At 36.7% G+C, this 25,128-nt stretch overlaps 1 protein-coding gene across 1 annotated transcript in view; it reads right to left on the minus strand.

Annotated features, from left to right (window-relative positions):
- The window catches only part of CFAP47 (cilia and flagella associated protein 47), a 7,413,452-nt gene that overhangs the window by 2,327,378 nt on the left and 5,060,946 nt on the right, over positions 1–25,128 (minus strand). The window contains exon 48 of the mRNA XM_044071840.1: positions 22,438–22,549. Within this exon, the coding sequence (XP_043927775.1) occupies positions 22,438–22,549 (112 nt within the window). The remainder of the gene's footprint in view (positions 1–22,437; positions 22,550–25,128) is intronic.

Consider the following 25,128-nt stretch of genomic DNA (forward strand, 5'->3'; position numbering starts at 1 on the left):
ACTAAAATATTAGGCTGTGTGTTGGCTTGCCTTATGGGCTTTGCAGTTGAGGCTCCAAAGGGTGTGGCTGTACAGTATGTGTTGTATTGGATGTTATTTTGGTGTAGTGCTTTTAGGGCTGCTGAAGGTTTTTTTGTTGTTGTTGTAGGATAAATGTCGAGGAGATCTTTGGGGTTAAGGAAGTTTGGCTTTAAGTGCCTCATCATAAGACAGTTTATGTGTTAGGTCAACACTATGTGTGATGGGTGCAATGCTTACAGTATTGATAATCTAATTATGTTGGCAGCTTTTGTGTGAGAGTCTCCAGTAATATTGTATAATTAAATTTCTCACATAATGTATCTGTTTCTCTAAGGAGTAGTTGGCTGCCAGTGAACATGAGACAATTCCAAGATTGTCTCATAATTCCCATATTTACCAAACTGATGGCGAAGAAACTGGGAAAGTGCCCATTCATGGTGTCAGATCTTGTTTAGGTGAACTACCAAGGAGTGGTACATGGGTTTACAACAGGCTAACTTGGGTTCTGTGAGGGTAGAAGCTACAGCTAGGCTATGTATGACTGAATTCATGCAGCACTACTCTGTAGTGTGCAAACAAGTTACTTTTTACATAATGGAGTATTGCATAAAGTTATACTGGAAGTTTTATACAGAAAATTTAGTTTCTAAGTGCTTGCTTCTATACAAGACACTGCTAAACGCCATTGTGCGATAAGGAGTGGAATTTAAAGACTCAAAGAAAAGTGAGCAACCTGATTAAAAAGCCTTCTGGCCAATGAAACAATTTCACTTTAAGCCCCCTGTGTGTTTTTCAACTCCCACAGACCAGGCTACCTTTCTACCTATACTAGAATTACAGTTCCAGTCTTCTTAGTGTAAGAACACAATTTATTTTGACAAAAGTGAAAGGACATCATAAACAAATCAAACAAACTAGCTACAACATACAATTACAAGGCAATTCTGTAGCAGACAATCAAGCAATGAGGAACATACACTAAGACAACTACAAAGCACACTTCCACAGTTTAAGGAGAGGTTTGTCTCAATTTCATCTGTCAGTGCCAAGTAAGATGAGCAGAGATGAAACAAGGAGGTGTTTCCAAAGTCAGGTATACAGTAGGAGTGAGCTTGCAAAAGCACTTTGTTTTATATCAGCATGTTCTGAGAAGTGACCTCAGTACATGCACAGATGGGTGTCAACATTAGCATTTTGCCATTATTGGACTGACAATAAGCATGTTGACCTAACATTTATTTAAAGAATGTCACTAGATCGGTACACACACACACACACACATATATATATATATATATATATATATATATATATGTGTGTGTGTGTGTGTATATATATATATATATATATATATATATATATGTGTGTGTGTGTGTGTGTATATATATATATATATATATATATATATATATATATATATCTATATATATATATATATATATATATAGAGAGAGAGAGAGAAAGAGAGAGGAACACTTTATAATCTCGAAATTCTGAAATATCGAATTTCAGAATCCTGAGATCATAAAGCCAAAAGTTCTAAATACCAAAACCCCAGAAGCGCGAATTTCAAAATCCCGACATTTGGAGATGTTGAAGTAGTACTTCTGGTGTTGCGGTGTTTGAATGGAAGTTCAGGTAAGTATGTATGTTTAAGAGTGTTGGTTAGGGGCTTTAGTGTGTGTCAGTGTGTGTTGTGACTGTGATGTGTGTGTGCAAGGGGAATGTAGGTGTGTGGTAGTGTATTTGTGTGTATGTCTGTGTAGTATGACCTTGGAGTTAGTATATTTAAGTGGGGGGGTGCAAGTACATGTAGTGTAGATTTGTGTGTTTGTGTGCGGGAGGGAAGGTGTGTGTTTGTGTATGTGTGTGGTGTCTGGTTAGTGTAGGATTTGCGATTTCAAAATTCGTGCTTTTGGGATTTCGATATTTAGAGCTTTCGGCTTTATGGTCTCGAAATTCTGAGATTCGGTATTTCTGGATTTCGGGATTATAAAGTGAATCAATATATATATATATATATATATATATATATATATATATATATATATATATATACACACACACACACACACACACACACATATATATATACTAGCCAAAGAAATTGAAAACTTGAAAGACAGGCGGAGCTTGAAGTCCATAATTTCGTAACGCTTGTAAAGTATCATATGTAAATCAGCTGCAAGAAATGGAAATGCTGGAAAGTGTAGAATTATCATCTGGCAGCAGATATTCAGATATGCAATTATGGAGATTTGAAAATCACCATAAAAGGAATGCTGCATACACTATAATGATGCATCACTAAAATGCAGAAGGCATTTCACAAATAATGACATAACCAAACATTACCTACAAGTCATTTAAGACATTCTACTCAAAATGCTGTTTGCCATGTGGCAGAAGGCAATGTCAAATGCACTTGTGGAATACCTAATACACAGTCTTAGCTTAATGATTTCCATTACAACGAGTCAAACACAACTTCCCCAGGGATAGTGAATGAGTCAAGCTCATTGAAAGATTCATCCATGAAGCTGCAACTAAAAATTACTGAAAACATTTTTACAGGGCCATTGAGGGATTTCATCTCACCACAGCCTTACATATTAACTACACTGTTGCACATTATCAGCGAAAAAAAAAAAAAAAAACAGTGATATGAGTGAAACACCACTCACAAAATTATGTTCTTCCGAAACAACCAAATTAAAAGTTATGTACTCACCATAACTAGGTATCTGTGTTGTCCATTTTCATTATTCCTCGGTGAGTGGGTTACAGATCCAATCCTTGGATCTAACTAGGCCACATACTTCAGAGTTTCTCTCTCTACCCATAATGCCCTACTCCATCCTCGATACCTCAGATCAAGTTTGTTGCCATAAGATCCCCACTAATTAGTTAAAGAAAGGAATTGCTCAAAGAATAGGGCTCAAACTCAGAACTATACGCCCAATAGGAAATCCAACTGATCCCTCGAGAACAATATAGGAAGGGGGGTGGATGGAGATGAGTTGAGAAAGAATGAAAATGGAAAACACAGATGCCTAGTTATGGTGAATACACAACTTTTAAATCTGTTGCTGTCATTTTCATTCCTCCTCAAAGAATGGGACAGTCTCTCCATCTATGTGAATCTTTGACAGCCCTCATTGAAGGATATTCTGGAGAACCACTGAACCAAATGCAGCTCTGCTTCTGGAGCTTAAGTCCAATTTGTAATGAGTAATAAAGTTATGAGCAACAATGGTATGAGCATTGGACCATGTGGCTGCTGTGCATAGATCAACAGACATTCTCAACCAAAACGCAGATGAAGTGGCCATGGATCTAGATGAGTGAGCTTTAGTTGGTCTTTGTAAAGAAATGCTTTGTTGGGAATAGATTCAAGATGTGCAATCAGTTATTCATTTAGCCAATGTAACTAGATACTGGATAACCCTGTCAATTTGTTGAGAAGGAAACAAACAGCTGGTCTGAGTTTCTGATTTATTTAGTTTTGTGTAGACAAATTATAACATAACTGTCAGTGCACATCTAGGAGATGTAGCGTGTATTCTTCTTTGTTTGAAAATTTTGGAAAGAAAACTGGTAAATGAATGGATTGGCTAATGTTAGATTAAGAAGCCATTTTGGGTAAAAAGGATGGGTTTGTCCATAAATTTACCCTGTCTTTATGGAACATAATGTACAGAGTTTTTGATGAAAGAGCCTAGAGTTCAGAAATTCTGTTTGCAGAAGTAATAGCTACTAGAAAGCGGTTTTCCATGATAGGAATTTTAAATCATTTTTTGCTGAAGGTTCAAAGGGTTTCTGAATCAGATTTTGTAGTACCACAGTCAAATCCCAGGGCAGTGAAGGATCTTTTACTGGGAGTCTAAGGAGAAAAGTGCCTTTCAAGAAAGCTTTATATAACTTGGAAGAAGCCAAACAATATTTTTTATCTCCTGTATGAAAATTAGATATGGCTTTCAACTGTAGTTTAATTGAAGAAAACTAGCTCCTTCTTTGAAAATAGCAGTCAGAAAATCAAGAACAGCAGAGATAGGGGCAGTAAAGTGGTCAGCATTGTTTCTTAATTCCCAAAGGGAAAATCTTTTCCAGTTTTTCTTATACACCTTTTTGGTGGAATCTTTTTGCGAGGAAAATAAAATGGTATATCCTGGGGAAGAAAGCCTGGGCTCTCTGGCTATTACTGGAACTAGAGAAATCATGCAGTTAGTTTTGAGGGCTTGGATACTGGGATGAGAGAGAAGATCTGGAGATGACTCCATTATCCAGGGAGGATAACAAAGATGAGACCAAAGGAAGGGGAAGCAGACCTGGTGAGACCAGAATGGAGCAATGAGGATGACTGAGCTCTTCACCTGAATTGTTTTCTGTATAAATTTGGGATCAAAGGAAGTGGAGGATAGGCACAAGGAAGAGTGGATGGCTAAACATGGATTAGAGCATCTCTTGGTGACTCCCCATGGAAGGATGAGGGCAAAATACCTGCTGCACTTGTTGTTGGGAGATGCAAAGAGGTTGTACGAAGGGAGGCCCCAATGACAGAAAATTTTCTCCGCCACAGACTGTTTGAGAGACCACTCAATGAGGCATCAGAATGGATATGTTGAGTTTGACTGCTAGCATGTTGGATTTCAACAGAATGTACATTGCAATTAGAAAGCAGTCAGTGGAGATCACCCATTGCTACACTCTCATAGCCTCCTGACATAGAGGGTAAGACCAGGGACCCCTTGTTTGTTGATGTACAAGACTACATACATGTTGTTGGTCTGAATCACAATAGTCCCTTGAACAGCAGCATCTTGAAATGCCTACAATGCTAAAATGACTGCTCTCATTTTCAGGATGTTAATATATAAATTGGTCTCTTGGGGGAACCACGTGCCTTGGACCTTCCTTCCCAAGTAATGCTCCCCCACCCCAATTGGGAGGTGTTCGTAGTCACTGTGGTGACTAGGGGCAGTAATATAAAGGGTAGGCCTAGGTAAATGTCTTCTGACTGGATACACCAGTGGATGTGGTGTTTGTAAATTGGAGTAAGTTTGACTGGAAAATATATGAGCTGTCAAAGAACAGACCACTGAACAGCTAGAGGCCATTGAAGAACACACATATAGTAACATTCTAAAGAAAGTAGGACTACTGCTGTTGTCATAGACCCTGAAGAATCTGGAGGAGATGGATAGAATAGAATCTGATGAATCTGAGAGTTGAGTGTGTCTATGTAATGAGTAGGTAAAGAGGCAATTTGTGATGTCATGTTCAGATGTGTGCCAATAAACTCCAGGATCTGTACCAGTGTCAGATTTGACTTGGCATAATTGACTGTCATCCCTAGTGAGTGACAAATCTGGAGCAAATAGTACCTGGATTGTTGTAGGAGATGCATGGGGGGGGGTGAGGAACCAGTTGTCTAGGTATGGAAACACCTGGAATCCTTTTAGTCTCAAGTAAGCTGCCACCACTGCCATACATTTGGTGAACACCCTGGGGGCTGTGGTGAGTCTGGCTCTCAGCTGAAAGCGTAAGTGTCATTGGGATAGTGTGCATCCTGAAGATCTATGGAGCAATTTCAATTATCCTTGCAAAGAAATGACAGAATGGACTGGACTTGACCATTTGGAATGCTGACTTTTTCATGTACTGACTTTGTTTGCTTACATCCAAAGTTGGTCTCAGGTTCCTTTTCTTTTTAGGCATTAAAAAGAAACATGAGTAAGTTTTGAATCCTGTTTGGTATGGTGGGACCTCCTGGATTACTCTTGTCTAGCAACTTTTGAATTTCTTGTGCTGCTGCCTTCTGGTTGGAACATCGGGAAGCTTTTTTCTTTGGTACACTGGAGCTGCGAAAATGGTATGAAGTAACCTCTGGATGTTATTTTTATTACCCAGGTATCTTTTGTTGTAGCAGCCCAGGCTTCTGGGTGCAAGGACAATTGGCCCCCGACTGCCTCCAGGGGTAGTAAATTGGGCAGCACTTCAAGAGCACTGAAAGGGTCTATGCAGAAAGGAATGATGGAAACCCTGATTTTGCAGGCCGCCTCTGCCTCAAGTGTAGTGTCTACCATTAGAACTGCCTCCTCTGCCTCTGAGGGAGTTGTCTCCATGCAGATCATGGAAAGGTCCCTGAGAGTTGTGAAACAACATTTTCTTAGCACCTCTTTGATTTTTAAGGAAAGTTCATTGAGGGTTAGAAAACTTGATTCTCATGGCAGACAAGATCTTTCTTTCTTGTTCACTATGAGTAAGCATTTCTTTCACAGATGGACCAAACAAAGATGTTCCATCGAAGGAAGCATTGATGAAAAGCATCTTGAAAGGCTCCACAAAGTCACATATCTGCATCCAGGCATGTCTCCTTATGGCAATGCCTGAACCATCTGCCTGTGAAACACCTTCAGCTGCATGAAAGACCTCATGGATGCGTTGGAAATTGACAAAAGACTGGCCAGCTAAGAAAATGATCTTTTGAAATGCACATGGACTCTGAAAGAGAATATGACAGAACTTTGGTCAAATCTCTCTGTAACCTTGTAAAGTGTGCCAGCTAGGTAAGGGACCTCAAAGCAAAGGTTGCTGAGACAAAAACTCATTTTCTGAATCGGTCCACCACTTTAGAATCTCTGTTTGGCGGGTGGATAGAAGAGTTTTCTGTTGGCTCTTTTTTAGTGGCTACCCCCCCACCACCACTGCATCTATAGGGACTCCTTTGTGTGTACTTTTGGGTCAGAAGAAGTCAAATTTGATATTTTTAAAACTTTAGGAAGCGGTTCTGAAGAACCCCTGAGAGACTTTGGTGGTGAACACTTCATATGCTCTGAAGGAGCTTTATTGGTTTTAGTGGGGGTTTGAGACCCTGAAGAAGATGTAGTTGAGGGAAGAAGTAAACCCTCAAGGATAAGTTTACTACATCTGTCAGCTAAAGCTCTTGTATTGAAAGCTGCACATATTAAACAGTTTTTATTTAGTTGAGCTGTTCCTAGACAATAAACACACTCCTTGTGGACATCCGAGTTAGGGATTTTGTGCCAACAAGAAGTGCATTTTTTAAAACCTGTCAGCTTGTCAGCCATGACAGCACAAGGAAAAGAATAGGGGGAGAAATATAAAAACAAGAAAACAAGATTTTTTTATATACTGAAAAAATTACTTCAATGGTAATTAAGAATTACCCTGTTAAATAGGTAGGAGGGGCAGAAATAGTATAGAAACAGAAATTACCAACACGGTCATTTTAAGAAATTAATATCTTCTCCTTCTTTCGGCTGTTCACGTTAGGGGTCGCCACTGTGGATCATCTGTTTTCATTTTTTCCTGTCCTCTGCGTCTTGCTCTGTCACACCAAACACCTGTATGTCCTCTCTCACCACATCCATAAACCTTAACTTAGGCCTTCTTCTTTTCCTCTTACCTAGCAGCTCCATCCTTAGCATCATTTTCCCAATATAGCCAGCATCCTTCCTCAGCACATGTCCAAACCAATGCAATCTCGCCTTTCTAGCTTTGTCTCCGAACCGTCCAACCTGAGCTGACCCTCTAATATACTGATTCCTAATCCTGTCCATCCTCATCATATCAAGTGCAAATCTTAACATCTCTAAGTCTGCCACCTCCAGCTCTGACTCCTGCCTTTTTGTTAATGCCACTGTCTCCAACCCATATAACATAGCTGGTCTCACTACCCTCTTATAGATGTTCCCTTTCACTCTTACTGGTACACATCTATCACAAATCTCTCCTGACACTCTTCTCCACCCACTCCCCCCTAAATATACTCTCTTCTTCACCTCTCTTCTACACTCACCATTACTCTGAACTGTTGATCCCAAGTATTTAAACTCATCCACCTTCGCCAGCTCTACTCCCTGCATCCTCACCATTCCTCTATCCTCCCTCTCATTCACACACATATATTCTATAGTAGCCCTGTTAACCTTTATTCCTCTCCTCTCTAAAGCATATCTCCACCTCTCCAGGGTCTCCTCAATCAATTCCCTACTCTCACTACAGATCACAATGTCATCCACAAACATCATAGTCCATGGAGACTCCTGTCTGAGCTCATCTATCGGCGAAATAGAAGTGTATTAACCCACCAGATGCGCAGTAGCAAGCCCCCTGCCCAAACCCTGCCTGTGAGCATTTTGACTGCACCGCCCACTGTTTGATTGAAAGATGCCACCATAACACAAGGTAATATTTGCGATATGTGAAACACAAATTAATTGCACAAAAAGATTCGAGTGCACAAAAAGATGTGATTGCTGTGAAAGCAAAACATTTTTTTTTTATTTCAGCAAAAGTCCAAAAGGTAAGTACTGTTTGTCCAGTTAACAAGAAAACACATACATTTAGGCATGTGAACTTAGGCTAAAAAACAGACATCCTCAACATCCTGATCCACTGTTTGAGCTTGAACCTAACAACCACAAGTAACATTGGAAAGGGGTGGCAAGATTTTAAAAAACAGTCAAATTACATATATAGCAGTCTGACTGCTGCCAAGTAAAGGAATGAAGTTTGTTGACTGAACTGATATATAGCAGTCTGACCGCTGCCAACACTGGTTGAACTAAAGTATTTTCATGGAAGCTACTTCAGCTGATTGAAGTGCAGCAGAGCTAATATGATGGTCAAAATGTGTTAAAGTTAAAAAATGTTCTCTTTTTCATTTAATACGAGTTAGTACTATTTAGCATGTTATATTCTTAACACTGACGTTGTGGAACAGTGAGGAAAACGGACGTTCCTAGTAATGAGGCGGGGATGTTTGCGGAGCAAGTTAAACATGAAGAGACACAAATCACTTTATATGTTTACTTGCCAGTGCTCCATATTTCTGTCTTACAGAAATTTCCTTCCATGCTGTGCCTTTTGGCAGATACTGAACTTTAGTGAAATGTATTTGTGAACGTTTACGGTCTAACAAAGTAACCTGTCCAGAGAAAAAATTGATGTCAATCATGGCACATTGCCATTGTTAATCCCACCCTACCGCATGTCAATCATGGTGGGCACGCCCATACCTGCGCAAACTCGGTGGTGGGTTAATACACTTCAATTTCGCCATTACCATTGCAAACAAGAAAGGGCTCAGAGCTGATCCTTGATGTAATCTCACCTCCACCTTAAATGCATCCATCACTCCTAACGCAGACTTCACCACTGTCACACTACCCTCATATATATCCTGTACCACTCTTACATATTTCTTTGCCACTCTCAACTTCCTCGGATCTGTAGTGCTGTTTCCCAGCATAAAACCATACTGCTGCTCACTAATCATCACCTCCCTTCTTAACCTAGCTTCCACTACTATTTCTCATAACTTCATGCTGTGGCTGATCAGTTTTATCCCTCTCTAGCTGCTTCAACTCTGCACATCACCCTTGTTCTTAAATATCGGTACCAAAACACTTATTTTCCACTACTCAGGCATCCTCTCATTTTCCAAGATTTCATTAAACAATCTGGTTAAAAACTCTACTGCCATCTCTCCTAAACACCTCCATGCTTCCACAGGTATGTCATCTGGACCAACAACCTTTCCATTCTTCAACCTCTTCATTGCTGTCCTTACTTCCTCCTTGCTAATCTGTTGCACTTCCTGATTCACTATCCCCACATCATCCAACCTTCAGTTTAAGAAATTAATATAAAACTACAGTATAGACTCTCCTGACACAGAAAAAGAAACTGAAGACTAAGAGGGAAGTTTATAGTATAAAGAAGAAGGAAATTCTAAATAAGAAAGTTTAACTTACAAAAGGTTGAAAAACTTGACAAAATGCTGCTAGAGAAGGACCTTATTTTTGAGCGCAATGGCAGCAAACAAGATCTGAGGTATTGAGTATGGACTGGGGCATTATGGGTAGACAGAGGAGCTCAAGAGTTGGATTTAAAGTCTGAAATATGTGGCCGAGTTGGATCCATAACCCATTTGTTGAGGAAGAATGAAAAGAACAACATCAGATCTGCATGTTAAAAAGTTGGGGATATGAAGATTCAAAGACTTTGACACATCCAGTATTCTTATAGGGAGTCTACATTCACAACTCATAATTTTCCCGCAATGCCCTTGCAAAAGGAAGCACAATAAACACACATTAGGTCATATATGGAAGAAACTAGATAGAATCAAGAACTGTAGGCTATGAGCTAACAGAAAGAAGTACAAATTATAAAAAGAAGACATTTCCTTCTGTGACCGTGAGATTAATAATGAGGGACTATATAAGTAAGTAAGCAAGAAAAGGCTGTAAAAAGGCACCTAGGCCTCAGATTGCATCATAGCTGAGGATATAAATAGGAATGATAAACTATTGTCATGTTTTTACCAAATTTCCTGACAGTTTAATTTGCAGTTAATGTTTTGCTGTAGAGTGGGTTAAACTGAGTGAAAACTTGTGAACAAACCTTAATGGTAAGCAAGAATGTAGTTAAGCTGAACAACCTAATTACTCAATTACATCTGTCCTTACATATTTGAATGTCAATTTATGCTGTACAGTTTCCTGGTTGGTGCATGGAAACCCACTACATTTGCTTAAAAACTATTAACAAAAAATATAGTAATTAAAGAACAGTGCAATACATGAGTGTTTAGCCTGGACAAAGGAGTAAAAAGTTTAGCCAAGACTTCTATGGAAATTAATTCACATAGGAAAATAACTATGAGCCTTTATCAACCATTTTGCCACAACTATGAGTGTTTTATGAATGACAGCTGCATATCATCAGTGTTGGGAACTTTTCCTAGAAATAACATTCCAGTGATGCAGAATAGAAAGAACAAAGCAGCATACTAATGCTGATGGACTGTTGACTTTGCCCTAGGAGAATAACAGAAGAGCCAAGTAGCACAAGTCCACAACATATATATGTGGATACATTTATATCTATGTATATGTATATGTATATGTATATGTATATGTATATGTATATGTATAAAACAGTAAAACAGGTGACATATATACTAATCAAGAAAATTCAGAGCTGATCCAAAATTCCATAATTAACCAATGTTGTGACATTGTTACATAAGGCTGGTTCAAATAATATCACTTGTACTCTGTATTTGCCTATATATAAAAGGAATGTTTTGTGTGAAACTGTAGTAATGCTTTCCATGTTACACACCAGAGTAATGGAAACTATCCACAAGAAGCATTTTGAAACTACATAAATAAGTCCTGAGCTCATAGCTTTCTATAGTGTCTAGGTCTGGAAAAGCAAATCGAAGATACAAGAACTTTTTCAGATGCAAAATGATTCAAAGTGCACAGTCACAATCACCCTTATAGTGTTGGGAAGGGCCATCAGAACTGTGGAAGCACATTCACACTGATGCTGAAGGACTACTGAGGTACACTGTACTACAAATTATATTGATGTATGCCCCACATGATCAGAGATGTCCTGAATGAGCTTCATTATTCATAAAAATCTACTGCAGCATTATAGAAAATGTCTGCAATAAATGGTTTGGCTGAACGGATTTGCTATGATAATGATCCACAGCTCATGCCTCAGGAATTCTTAACTTTCCCAAAACAAAATGGCATTAAGTATGCTACAGATGATTCACATTACTCATTTACAAATGGATTAGCAGAAATGCATGTACAAATATTTAATTAAACTATTAAAATATAAGCTCCAGACATAGACCACAATAATATAAGATGGATGATTTCCCTTATGCATACTGAAATGCAATACATGCAACTACTAACAAGATGTCTATGCTAGATAACAGTTTGAGGCCAAGAAACATGTACAAAAACATGCTGTTTTGTTTATGAATTACCACAGTTGTGGCAAAACAAAGTCAGATAACAGCAGTCATACCCAAAGAAGGATGGATGATCACATTCCAACCCAGAGATGTCTGAAAGGCCAGAATCATATTTGAAGAATTATACATGATGAGATCCATATTACAAGAAGGATTGCTTGACCCAGTGCCATAAGTCTAAATAATAAGCTGCCTGATCTTAAAGCTTTCCTGGAACCTGGATACATCTATATTTGTGTAGTAAAAGAGATATTGTTTCAATACAAAGTATTGTAGCAAGATTTAACACTTATTACACCTTCAGATCAACAATATTTTTCAGACACCAGGCAAGTTCCTCTTATCACGGAAACAGAATCTATTTAAGCACAAATCACTCTTAAAAAATAAATTAAAACTTCACAGCCAGCTATAGATAACCTTCCATGTCCCTGATGACCACAAACATTTCCTAAATGTACTAGCTGAATTTAGCATAAGTCACAATACTTTTAAGGTAGGGCATTTCAGTTACCAGCTATTAACTGGAAGACATAGACCACTATGTTAAGCTTGCTCAATGGCTCCTTGACCTAATAACTGTAAACTACCTGCAGCAAATATTCAACTTACTCATTAGATGTCCTTATATTCTGGATGTCATCTTCTAAAGATAGACCCTTTTATACCCAGTCTATCATAGCTGCATCCCTGGTTAAATCTTATCAAAAAGCAGTGGTCTTCTCTGTCAATCCAAAAACAATAAGCGACTCCTTAGTGAACACTTGAGTTTACAGACTCTAAAAGAGCACACTTCTTAACTCATTCACTCTAATGGAGCTCAAGAAGTTTGTACTGTAACTTCCAATGGACAAAGCCGAAGCCTTTTGACAGAATCAAATTATGTCCTCACATTTCAAACAAATGTTCATATCTCTGGAACCACAGTGGTTATGAAAGAGGAATGAATGACAAACTGTTCAGCACAAATTGTTTTTATAGTGGCATTATTCTTTAGGGTTTAGGTTTTAAAATGAATTTTATAAGTCACAGTAAACACAGTAACTATTACATTTATAATGTTTTGTAAACAACTTACAATATCTTAGCAACCACTCAAGTTGCATACATACTGTCAGCAACAGTTTATTCATCTAGCTGAGAGTTGTCATATGAGGCTAAGGAGTTCTGTCTGTGTTACTTGGTTGATGAGATATTTAGAAAAAATGTGAAAATTATACCTATATAAATTAATATCATAAAAACAACAGTTAATATCCATTTACCTGCACTAGACAGACATTAAATATTAATGCAGTTGAATTTCCCATTGTGCAAACTTTAAGATGAAATATTTTAACATAGCACAGTTTTGGACTTATTGACACAAATATGAACAAGCAATATTTGACGTCTAGAGGCATCAGTAGGAGTTAACCTCAGATGCACCAGGAGGCATCACTTGGATGCAATGAGTTTAAACTTTATGAAGAACTTTTGAGATTCAGTTGAATTACCTACATTTCCCACCCTATGCAACTGTAGCTACCATGTATGCCCAGAGCTGGATCACGGTCAAAGGGGGCCCTAGGCAGGGTAATGGATCAGGGCTCCCCACACAGCAGCCCCTCCAACAGCACTCTCCAGCCATTCCATAATCCCATTTCTTGGTTATTTCTTCCCAGTTAGTATAAACACTGTTCAAAGCTGTCGGTGTGCATACTATTTTCTTCTTTACTTCTACAGTGATTAGCGATATTTAAAACTTTTATTTCAATTTTATAGCACAAACATTGATAGCCATTTGCTAAACAAAGCAGTAATGTCTCACAATGAAAAGAGAACTGGCATGAACAGTAAGCTTCTCAGCCCTTAGGTTCAAAGGATCACAGGTGGTTACTAGGCTAACAACAGCAATGGCCTTTTTTAAGCCTAGTCATGGATCCCAAATCACTGACAAGTTCTAGTACCCTTGAAACTCACATTATTGAAATGGCATTGAAACCCACATTCAAAGAAAATATATCTGGCCAGTGGTGAGTGTTTCATGCACAAAATTAATGCCCATTACCCTTAAAGAATAAATTACCCATGTTACATTAAAAAATGGTAAGTTGGTAATATTGCACTAGAATCGAATGATTCTCAAACTGGCAACACAGACATAGTTACTAGGCATCTCGTCTAAAGGAAGACACACTCAGGAGTGCAAAACCCTCATCCTTCCTTAAAGGGTACTGCAATATCAGCACTCCATCTACATGGTGTGGGAGTAGAGCCCAAAGCCTTCTACACCAAAGGCAAGTATGCTACCTGTTGTACTACCAACATGGCTTTCAAACTTTATAGCACAAACACTGGTGATGACCATTTGCTAAACAAAACAGTTACGCACTGAACCAGACAGCATTAGCAACAGTAAATTCTTCTTCTCTTGAAACTCAACATTCTTTGAAAATGTATAGAAACTCAACATTCCTTGAAAATGCACAGAAACTCAACATTCTTTGAAGATGCACAGAAACTTTACATTCTATGAAGATGCAAAGAAACTCAACATTATTTGAAAATGCAGAGAAACTAAACAGTCCTTGAAAATCCACTGGAATTCAACAGTCCTTGAAAAAGCAACTGCTGATGCCAGTTTGGTAGTTGGTGTGGAGGATTTCGGCTCTAGTCTCCTGTAATCAAGGTGCAGGGTTTGAGCCTGAATAAGTTAACCAAACTGCACCTGAAAGGAAGGGCAATTCCCCATAAGAATTAAAATCCCATGCTCCTCTTCAAGTTTGTTTAAGTGTGCGTGTGTCTTTTGTGTGGCATAATAACAGACACTACTATGAATGTCCTCTGTAGATGAAATGTAACAATATACAGAGTATATTCTTAAAGAAGAAATTAAGTTTTGTGGCAGCACCCTGGCCAGTGTTGCCCCCAACCCCTCACGCCAAGCCAGCAGGCCCTAGGCAGCTGCCTAGATCACCTAGTGCTGAATCCAACCCTGCATATGCCTCAAACTTTTACTCACATTTACTAAGATATAAGAGCAAGCACTCCCTAATATAACTAAATATAATGAAAAGATGAAAAATAAATCACTTTAGTGATCTACCAACAAAAATATATCTGCAGTAAAATAAAAAAAAAACTAAACAACTACAACAAATTATAATTTTCAGCCACCATCAAAAAACAGTAAAGAGACATTATTTATTTATTGACTGACATTTGATTAAAGCCAAATATAAACTGAAAATAGCAAAAGAAAGTAAGGACAATTACAAATCATTCTTCAACTATGTCAGTAAAGATAAAACTCTCACACACACATACACACACACACACACACACACACACACACACACACATACACACAATGCTTCAAGCTAATCCACAATGATAATGATAATAACTGATATTAACAATACTAAATCCTCTATTGCTGTGTAACTCCTATGTTGGTTCTTTATATTGTATATTCAATTAATGTAAATAATTTGCTCTGTAAAATTGTATGCTGTGTTACTTCATTATTGTTATCATACTAATTACTCTTGTGCTCTGCTTTACTGACTGCTATGTGGAGCTTTTCTCCCCGGGCCTCCGCTGAAAAAGGACCTGTGTCCAGTTGGAATTTCCCGGTAAACAAAATAAATAAATAAATTATAATACTCAGTCCATTTCAAAAGACACTGCCAACTTAGCAGCAAATAAATGCATTACTAATTTCACATTGGCTATAAGTAGTCTGATTTAATGAAAAGACCAAACAACAACATTAGCCATATAAATTCCACATATCAGAGTCCATGAATCAAATCACAGCTCCACTCTGCAAAACCAAAAACTAGCATGCAGATGGGTCAGAAGAAAATTCCTGAATGCCCAATTTCTAGTGCCAAAAATGCCCTGTTACAGCTTCTGCCAAACCTTGACATCGTAAGTTTCTTCACTGGGTATGTTCCGCAAGAATGGAAATAAATATTGTAATGCCCTTCCACAAAGGATGACCTAATTCTGACCCCACTATCTAAAGCCACATTAGTCTAACTAGTTAATTTAAAACATAGAGAATGCATCATATCAAGGAATTCATAAATGTAGGTACTGAAAACCTTATTGCTTTGGGCCTTCACCATTTCAGCTTCATCAAGGATAGGCTATGCCTAGTCAGCCTAATAAACTTTCTGAAAGGGTCAGAGAAGTTGTGGATGGCAGCCATGAAGCTCAGAATACCCACCTCCCTCTGACTAAGACCTTTGACAGTATTCACTATCCTAGTATTTTCAACACAGTTAAAGATCACTGCATTAACCCTTACCTCATGAGATGGCTAGCAAACTGGCCATCAAGCAAAACACACATTGTTAAAATACCTGGCTCCACCTCAGAAAGTAAAAAAAAAAAAAAAAAAAAAAGACCAATAGTGTACATCAGGGATGGGGCATCTCCTATTTGGTATCTACTTCTCTAATTTTCAAATAATAATCTGGACTTATAAATAATTAAATGTGCTAACAGCATAAGATAAACGTTGTTTGATCGGCTTTTAATAGCACTTCACTGTAATATGGTCTAGACTTTGAAAACAACTGATGTGAAAAAAAGGGCTTAAGCTAAATGCTAAAATATATATTATACAATGCGATCTCCGCAGACACGAAAAACGTGCATGCTGATTGGCTAATCCAACCAGAGTGCACATTGTAAATCCTAAACAAATAATGAAGAAGTCCAGCCATTAATTTATCATGCGGCAGCAAGTGGAAAACAAGTAAATGAATAAATGCACCAAAAGCAGCACTCAAGCAACTTCAAAAATGTAAATAAATACATTATAAGTCAACGCTATGCAACCCTACAAAAAGCAGAAGTATTCCAGCCATTAATGTAACATGAAGTGGTGACTGCAAAACAAGTAAATAATACATAAATGCACCAAATCATCACACGACCAACTGCAAACCTCTAAATATTGTAATGCAAGACAAAGTAACCCTAAAAAAAGTGGAACTATTCCCAATACTAAAATGTCTAAAATACATAAAAAACTGTTCCCTGTGCTACTAAAACATAACACTGAAATGTCCATAACTCACAGTTACATTTTAGCTCTGTCATTGCGCAGAAACCTGCACACTAATTGGGCAATGCAAGCAGTCTTCATACTGTAAATCAAAAGTAAGTGACAGAGTGACTCTGGCAGCTAATGTAACATACAGTGCCGAATGGAAATTAAATAAAGAGTACACAACACATCTCTGTAGCACACCAAGATACACAAAACCATTCTACAACAGCAAACCTAATTTTATAAACATTAAAAAGAAAAGAAATAACCAGCGGTGTAAAAAGCAAAAGACCTGACACGCATACCCAGCTTCCTAACCTACTGTAGTATTAAAAAGCAACATAATATAAAAGAAACTACAACAGAAAAACATACCAAAACCTTTACAAAGTATATTTACTTATATAATTATTTCCTGATAACTCTTTAAAAAGTAATAATAATTTTTATTTAAATAAAAAGACAAATAAAATAAACAATAAAAATAAACTAAAAGTATGTACTATTTTATCTCAGACAAAGTGGAAGAAACCAAACTAAAGCAAACAAAAACCTAAATAACAACAACACAAACATTACACAACACAAAACAAACACCATTGTATAATAGCAATAACCCACGGGTGGGTGTGGGGAATGCTGGATTTACCCACGGTTGCCTTTGTTTGGTTACTCGGGCTTACTTTGTGCTCTGCAAAATAACACAATTTGTACTGTGCTATAGACTATTTTACATGGCAGAGTGTAACTTGAAGCATTACTCCTAGTGTACATACGTCTATTTGGGGACCCTATTAGTTCAGTAAAAATTCAGTTCAGTGAACAGCATTTTCAGTGCATTTACATCGACCATGCCATTCGTCAAACTGCTCATACTGAGATCACGGTACAGTGAAGATCAGGAAATTTGCCCTTTCCCCACTGTAGTGCAATCTCGGAGTTGGTATATATAATTAGTGGGGGATGTGGGGAGAGCAGTCCTCCCATGAGTGGAATTCGATGAATGACATTTCCAAAGAAATGCCATTTGCTGAAGTGACTTTTCACTGAATTACTACAGAGCCATCTATTTGACTTACTTTTCATTACATTAAGAGTCCTAGCACAAGGTTTGGTGGATGCACGTCATTATGAAACTTGCTGATAGCATGCTATTTCATAAACATTTGGCATTATAGGTACACAGCACCTCCTTGTTATTCCTTATTGCATTCTAATCATATAGTTTAATGTATAGTGGGCTCTTTTTTGTAATTATAAGACCTGTAATTGTGATTTCCAGGATTTTGGGAAAAAAAACAAGCCCCCAGCACCTCACTTTCAAAACTGTTATATGTCAGAAAAATATAACCAAAACATAACAATCTTGGAATTAGCATATGTGAGTCTCTGTTTTCAAACATTCAATCTTACTATTCTGAGGTAAGCACATATGAGTCTTAGGGTCAGATTCCAAAAGAGTTGTGCTAAGTGTATGTCTGCCCTGATTCTAAAAGACTTGTTCAGAGTATGTGACTTACTTCAGTGAAAAGGATATGTATAAACAGGCTTGCACAGAGGGGCAGATTCCAAAACACCTGCTCTCAGTGTAAGTGGTCATTTACTCTGAGAGCAAGTCTTTTGGAATCAGGACCATAGAGTTGAAAATTGTTACCTTTATGGCACCCGAATATTTTAAAGAAAAATGTGTACTATTATTTTCACAAATTAAGTACATAGGTTGATTAAAGTTTGGTGTTACATAGGTATGAAAAATGCATGTAGCACACTTCAAGGCAAACCTTACTTATACAGAACCAAACGGAGTAACATGTAAATAGGTCTTAAAGAAGAAATGCTTAAAAACTGGAAGTGCGGCGTCTAAATTTGCAAAAAAAAAATGGTGGTATAGAGAGTACTGTCCAGCTGACAATTGCTCAGCAACTTATTTCAGAATAGAAATTCCTTCCAAAGTTTATTATGTTAAATCCAAGTTCTCACTTCCATAAAGTAAATGTGAATATACTGATTGCAAAGTGAACCAGTTCTTCCCATTTTACAGATGCCATGCACTTCTTTTGTTGAATATCACATTTTAGAATTTATGAGATGAAATGCTGTATTTCAAACATTCAGTTACATTTTGTTCTAACAACTAACTGCAGACCAAAATGTCTTTCTTAGTATTGCAAAAAGTTATAAGAATGAGGCAAAGTCCAGTTGTAACATTTTGATGCAGAATTATGGAATTACGAGGCAGTATTGTAAGAATGATTAAAACTACATTACAGTATTCTGTATCTACTCTGATCTATGTTTGTGTGTGTGTATATATATATATATATATATATATATATATATATATATATATAGAGAGAGAGAGAGAGAGAGAGATAAATATATAATATATATTATATATATATATATATATATATATATATATATATATATATATATATGTGTGTGTGTGTGTGTGTGTGTGTGTGTGTGTGTGTGTGTGTAGGAAAATGAATGAGTACTACTGCTGTAAGCAGAAATGAGGCATAAGATCAAAAGTAAAGCATAACAGCAGGGGAAAACAACTAAAAAGATGTACATATGTACATTTAGCATTGATTCAGGAGACTTAAAATGTGACTTATTTTCTTTTATTTTAAGCAGTTGCTACACATGACAAGTAAGAATACACACACATATATATATATATATATATATATATATATATATATATATATATATATATATATATATATATATATATAATATAGTCATACATAAAACATTTCAACATATTGCCTGGCAATGTTTTCTGACCAAAGTTCATACATTTTCGAGACAGCTACCTTAATATACAAAACACAAAGCCTGTTTATATTTTGGGAATTTCATTTGTTTTTCTGCAGCACATCCCAATTTTGAAGACAGAATAATACAATATTTTCTCAAGAGAAAAATTACTAATCATTCATTACCATGAGCTAGTTAAATTCTGCCTTTACAGACACCCACAACTGCTGACTCAATACAATCTGTAATAATTTAGTTTAGTTTAGTTCTGTTAATGGTTTTCCATTTACAATTACACATGACTACATTCATAATGTTGCAAATGTGAATACTAAAAAGGCTCAGAAATGTTAATAGTAATTGCAGTATATAACAAATGAATCCCCAATCCCTGATAACTGTCACATGTAATTAGCACCAAAGTAGAGCAATGCCTACCTCATTAGACTGAATTCCCAACTGGTACACATATAAAAAAGGCAGATAAACTGAAATTGAACTAATTACATTTCATAGTAAACATGACAGAAATTGAACATCTTATATCTGTGTGGTGGCTGCACTGAAATAATTTAACTCAGACTGAGGATGTGATCAGAAGTAATCTGAGTGGGTAACTTCTTTTCACATGAGATTTTTAGCTCATAAATGCATTATGTGGAACAAGTATCCCTCGGCCTTTTCTGGTTTAAACAATACAAATTATGCTGACACATAATTACACAATACATGTAAATCCCAGCCTACAATGAATCTGAGCGTACAGATACTAATAGCACTTCACTCACCTTGTGTTGAGACTGATTCAAACACAATGCAACTAAGTTTAGTCAAGCACAGCTTTGCATGACAGGAAAACAACTCACAAAGAAAATTAATCTCTTAAGCGTCATCACCAGTGAGGCAAGGTGAATGCTCCCTTCCTTTAAATATCCTCTGTCTCCTCCAAGGAAAAGATCATGAAGACCATTCTGATGTTTTGTACCATGCAAATTTACCACAGTGGATGCAAGGATTTTGTTGATTGCATTTTTGGAGGATAAAGATGTATCCAAAGTTTGCAATTTGTATAATATTGAATTGATGATAGTTATACAACAGAATGCATTGATGTATAATGTTTGTAACTGGGAACATGTTACTATAGTTTATCTTTTCTTTTATACAAATGTATGTTTGCCTATGTTTTAGGTGATAATTCAAAAAAGTGTTAAAAAATATGTATCAGACGTTTATGACTTTAAAAGTCTAGCTTACATACTCCATTTACAGCAATGTTAAGATTGCAGTCCATATCTAACCATTTGTAGGAAAAATTCACAGGAATACAGGAAGCCTCCAGTAGGACTCAAACTCATGCCTTCCCAGTATCTAGAGCCACAACTTGTTATTGTGATGCAGAAAATCAGTCTCCTTTAAAAAATTCTGACACGGCTTTATGCACTTCAATAAAAATATAATCTGTGATCCACAGCAGATAGTTGATTCTGTGGTAGGTCTGACATATTTCTTCCAGAAGAAACAGAGACAGCTTCTTTTCACCTATTAGGTGTATAAGTTTTCTCTAACTCCAAAAATGACCAACCTAGATTTGATTATTTTACTGAGCTCATCTACTACGAGGTCACCATTGTGATGAGAAGTGACATTCTTTCCCTCAGAGGGTGGCTATGCAGATTCTTTCAACAAAGACAAGACGTTTTATACTCCATTTTTCCAGCAAAATGGTTACTATTTTTTAACAAAAATATTAACAAATTTCTAAATGGTATCAGAGGTTCAGTTATGTTATTATCGATTAGTAATGTCTGAAAGACAGAGCCCACTGCAAAGCTACTTACACTTCTTCTTCTTCTTTCTGCTTTTCCCAGTTAGGGATCGCCACAGCGGATCACCTGTCCGCTCACGATTGACAGTGGAGTTTTACAGTGTCGAGTTGCCAGCCCAGTGCCCAACCTTCCACGGAAGGCACACATGCACACACACACACACACACACACACACACACACACACACACACACACATGCACTCATGTCTAGGGCCAATTTAGAGTATCTAATCCACCTACAGCATGTCTTTGGGATGTGGGAGAAAACCAGAGCACCTGCAGGAAACCCACGCAACCACAGGGAGGACATGCAGACTCCACACAAAAGGCTTTCCAGCTGAGGATCGAACCGGAGAACCTGTTGCTGTGAGGCGGCAACACTAACCGCTGCACCACTGTGGCCGCCCAAAGCTATTTACACTAAACTGACATATACCAATATATTGGGATATATGCCAGTACATACCTAAGTATTGGTATATACTGACATGCATATACATACATATATATATATATATACATACACATATATATATATGTATATATATATATATATATATATATATATATATATATATATATATATATATATATATATATATATATATATATATATATATTAATCATTTCCTCAGGAGTATTAGAGGTCAGCTGTGTTATCAGAGCTAACATAGAGACCTCACTCTACAGATTCCATGAATAACACAAAACCCTTTAATATCATGAATGTAAGTTTAGAGGATGTAAATAAATAAATAAATAAAACCACTGAAAACTAATATGACCAAAATAGTATCAAATTGAAAACATACATTAAGTACAAAGATACAAAAGAAGACACCATGATATTCTGAAGTTAGTAGCAAAAAGATGCATTGCAAATGCAATGACATAACCCTGTGTTGATAACAAAAAAATTATCATATAACATTATCAGAAATAAATAATTCCAGCTTTACCTGAGAATTTTCCACGTTTCCAAGGGGATACATTTAACTCATATGGTGTTATTTCACCAGGTTTTATAGTAACAGTCGGTGCTCCACCAACGATTGCTAGATCTGATACCACCTAAAAGCAATGTTTAGGAGAGTGATTATTACCATAGCAACAGAGATTTAAAGATAGTCATTAAAGTATAAAAATATACTGCCATTTGCCATATAATTAGACTAGCTTGACATTAATGACACACACACTGACAAATCTTCAAAAGATAACAACATTAGTTATTGTTTATAAATATCAGACAGAGACAATATGACTGTGCACCAGATGGTGAGAACTAAAGTATGACCAAAGCCACTCAACTGGTAGCATGCCAGTGTGCATCTTAATGATAATACATGTTGGTTACTTGTCATTTCTAAAATCCTACTTACTGCAAGCTAGTTATTTGTCATTTCCTGCTTTCCTAGTTCCTTTGGCTACCTGAAGAAGCCTAGAAACACAGAAACCAAATGACTGATTTGGTCATTTGACAAAATAAAGGTCTAAACTGAAGAACTCTTCACAGATGTACTTGACTTTACTGGTATGGTCAAATAACCTGGTAATGAATTCACCTCTATGTGAATACAAGCATTAGAAACATTCTAATACAAAATGCTAGAGGGAACTTTCCATAGGAGGTCTGAATGTTTTCAACTTCTGGCAGAAGGCAGTGAAAAGTATCTAATGCACAGAGATGCTTGCTCCTTCATATTATATTCATCACTGATTGCTACTGCTTCCAGTGCACATTTCCATTGTCCATAAGCTAAAGCAGTTGCTCTTGAGCTGCCTATCACAGCAATGTGCATTCTATGAATGTTGGTATTTCAAATTCTGTTCAGGCTCTGTCTGGTTATTTTTTCTGTGACAATAAAAATGAAATCAAAAAGTATAATGAATTAAAACTTTAAATAAATTCAGCTTTGCTCTTAATAAAGAACAACGTCAAAATACAAATATGGAAATGTAGAACGACAGAAGGCACATCTTACAATTTATACTTTTATGTCCCAGATCAAATGTGTGAGTCTGATGTTCAAGGTGGAAAAGGCCTCCTTACAATTGGAAAAAAAAACTGGCAACATTTTAACCGCAGTCAAGTATCTTATTGTTGCACTGCTAATTTTCCACCATAAAACCCATATGATGCAGTGTAATGAAAGGGAGAACAGGGTATTATGATAACAGGAGATGTTGATCAGCTACTTGTGAAGTGAGCAAGTAAATCTTAACTTCAACTGTTGGTAGACAAGATAGAGATCTCACTTTGCAATTCTGGGCTAGGCCTTTTTAATGCTAATACCTGCTCCTAAGCAGTATCCACTGAAATCTCTACAGTCTTAACTTTGTTTAACTGTTAAAGCTGAAAGAATTTCTATTTTTTAATAGATTTATCACAGTGTTTAAACTTTTCTGTGTTTTACTAAGAGAAACAAAAGTACACACAGAAATTGAAAACTGTGTAACTCTACACAAACTATGAAAAGTTCAAAACAGGAGGCTGGACCAGGTAAAAAAAATCAACACTTCAATGGTTTTGTTTAACCAAACAGGTAAAACTTCTTCAGACAGGTCACTACTCCTCAAACTTTCGCTTTATACAAAATTAAATTAAGTCACATAACAAACAATTAAACAATTAACTTGATGGAGCTACAATAACCTATCAGGTTAAAACTAACTAGGTGGCTTACTGGTAAATTGCATAGGTATGGTGTGCAAGGACCTGGGTTCAAGACCTGCAAGGGCTGTTTATTTTGTGGCTCTGCTCGACAGGGGCACAGGAAAATAATTTTCTTGGGTGGCAAAAGCCAGGGTACCTTTTTGGTTAGGCTTATATAGGCCCTAGGGCCAATAGCCTAGTACCTACCTATGAACCTATGAACCTTAAATACATAAAACGTAAAAAGCATATATTCACTGCTCTATAATAAAACATTCCATTAAAATCTTTCATATTATATAAATACTATTATATTTTTATCATAATAAACTTTTCATTTTAAGAAAATGAACGAAAATAATGCCTTGGCCAAGCACATAGAGGAAAACCCAAGCCATACATTTAAGTTTAGAGTTATCGAACAAGTACAATTGGGAGACTGGGGTGGAAATTTAGGCTTTTTGTTGGAAAAGAAAGAGTTATGGTGGCAATTAAACACAAATGCTTGCTGTTTTCCCTGGTTAAATGAACAGTGTTCAATAGCGTGTCTTCTTAAACTGAAAAGTTTATTACAATACAAATATAATAGTATTTATGTAGTATTAAAGATTTTAATGGAATGTTTTATTATAGAGCAGTGAATATATGCTTTTTACGTTTTATGTATTTAGGGTTGTTTTCTAGTTAGGTTTAACCTGATAAGTTAATGGAACTCTATCAAGTAAATTGTATGTCATGTGACTTAATTTAATTTTGTATAAAAAGAAAGGTTGAAGAGTAGTGAGCTGTCTGAAGAAGTTTTACCTGTTTGGTTAAATGAAAGCGCTAACCATTAAAGTATTGATTTATTTTGCCTGGTCCAGCCTCCTGATTTGAACTTTACACACAGAAATTGAGGCAGAGCATTATCTAAGGCTAAACCACTGTTATGCTCTAAAAAGTTCTAGTTTGTTAACTAAATGTCTTCTTGCTAGACATTGCAAAGTATTCAATG

This window comes from Protopterus annectens, chromosome 5.part0 (assembly GCF_019279795.1).
Source record: "Protopterus annectens isolate FY-2018-M chromosome 5.part0, PAN1.0, whole genome shotgun sequence".
NCBI classification, from domain to species: domain Eukaryota; kingdom Metazoa; phylum Chordata; order Ceratodontiformes; family Protopteridae; genus Protopterus; species Protopterus annectens.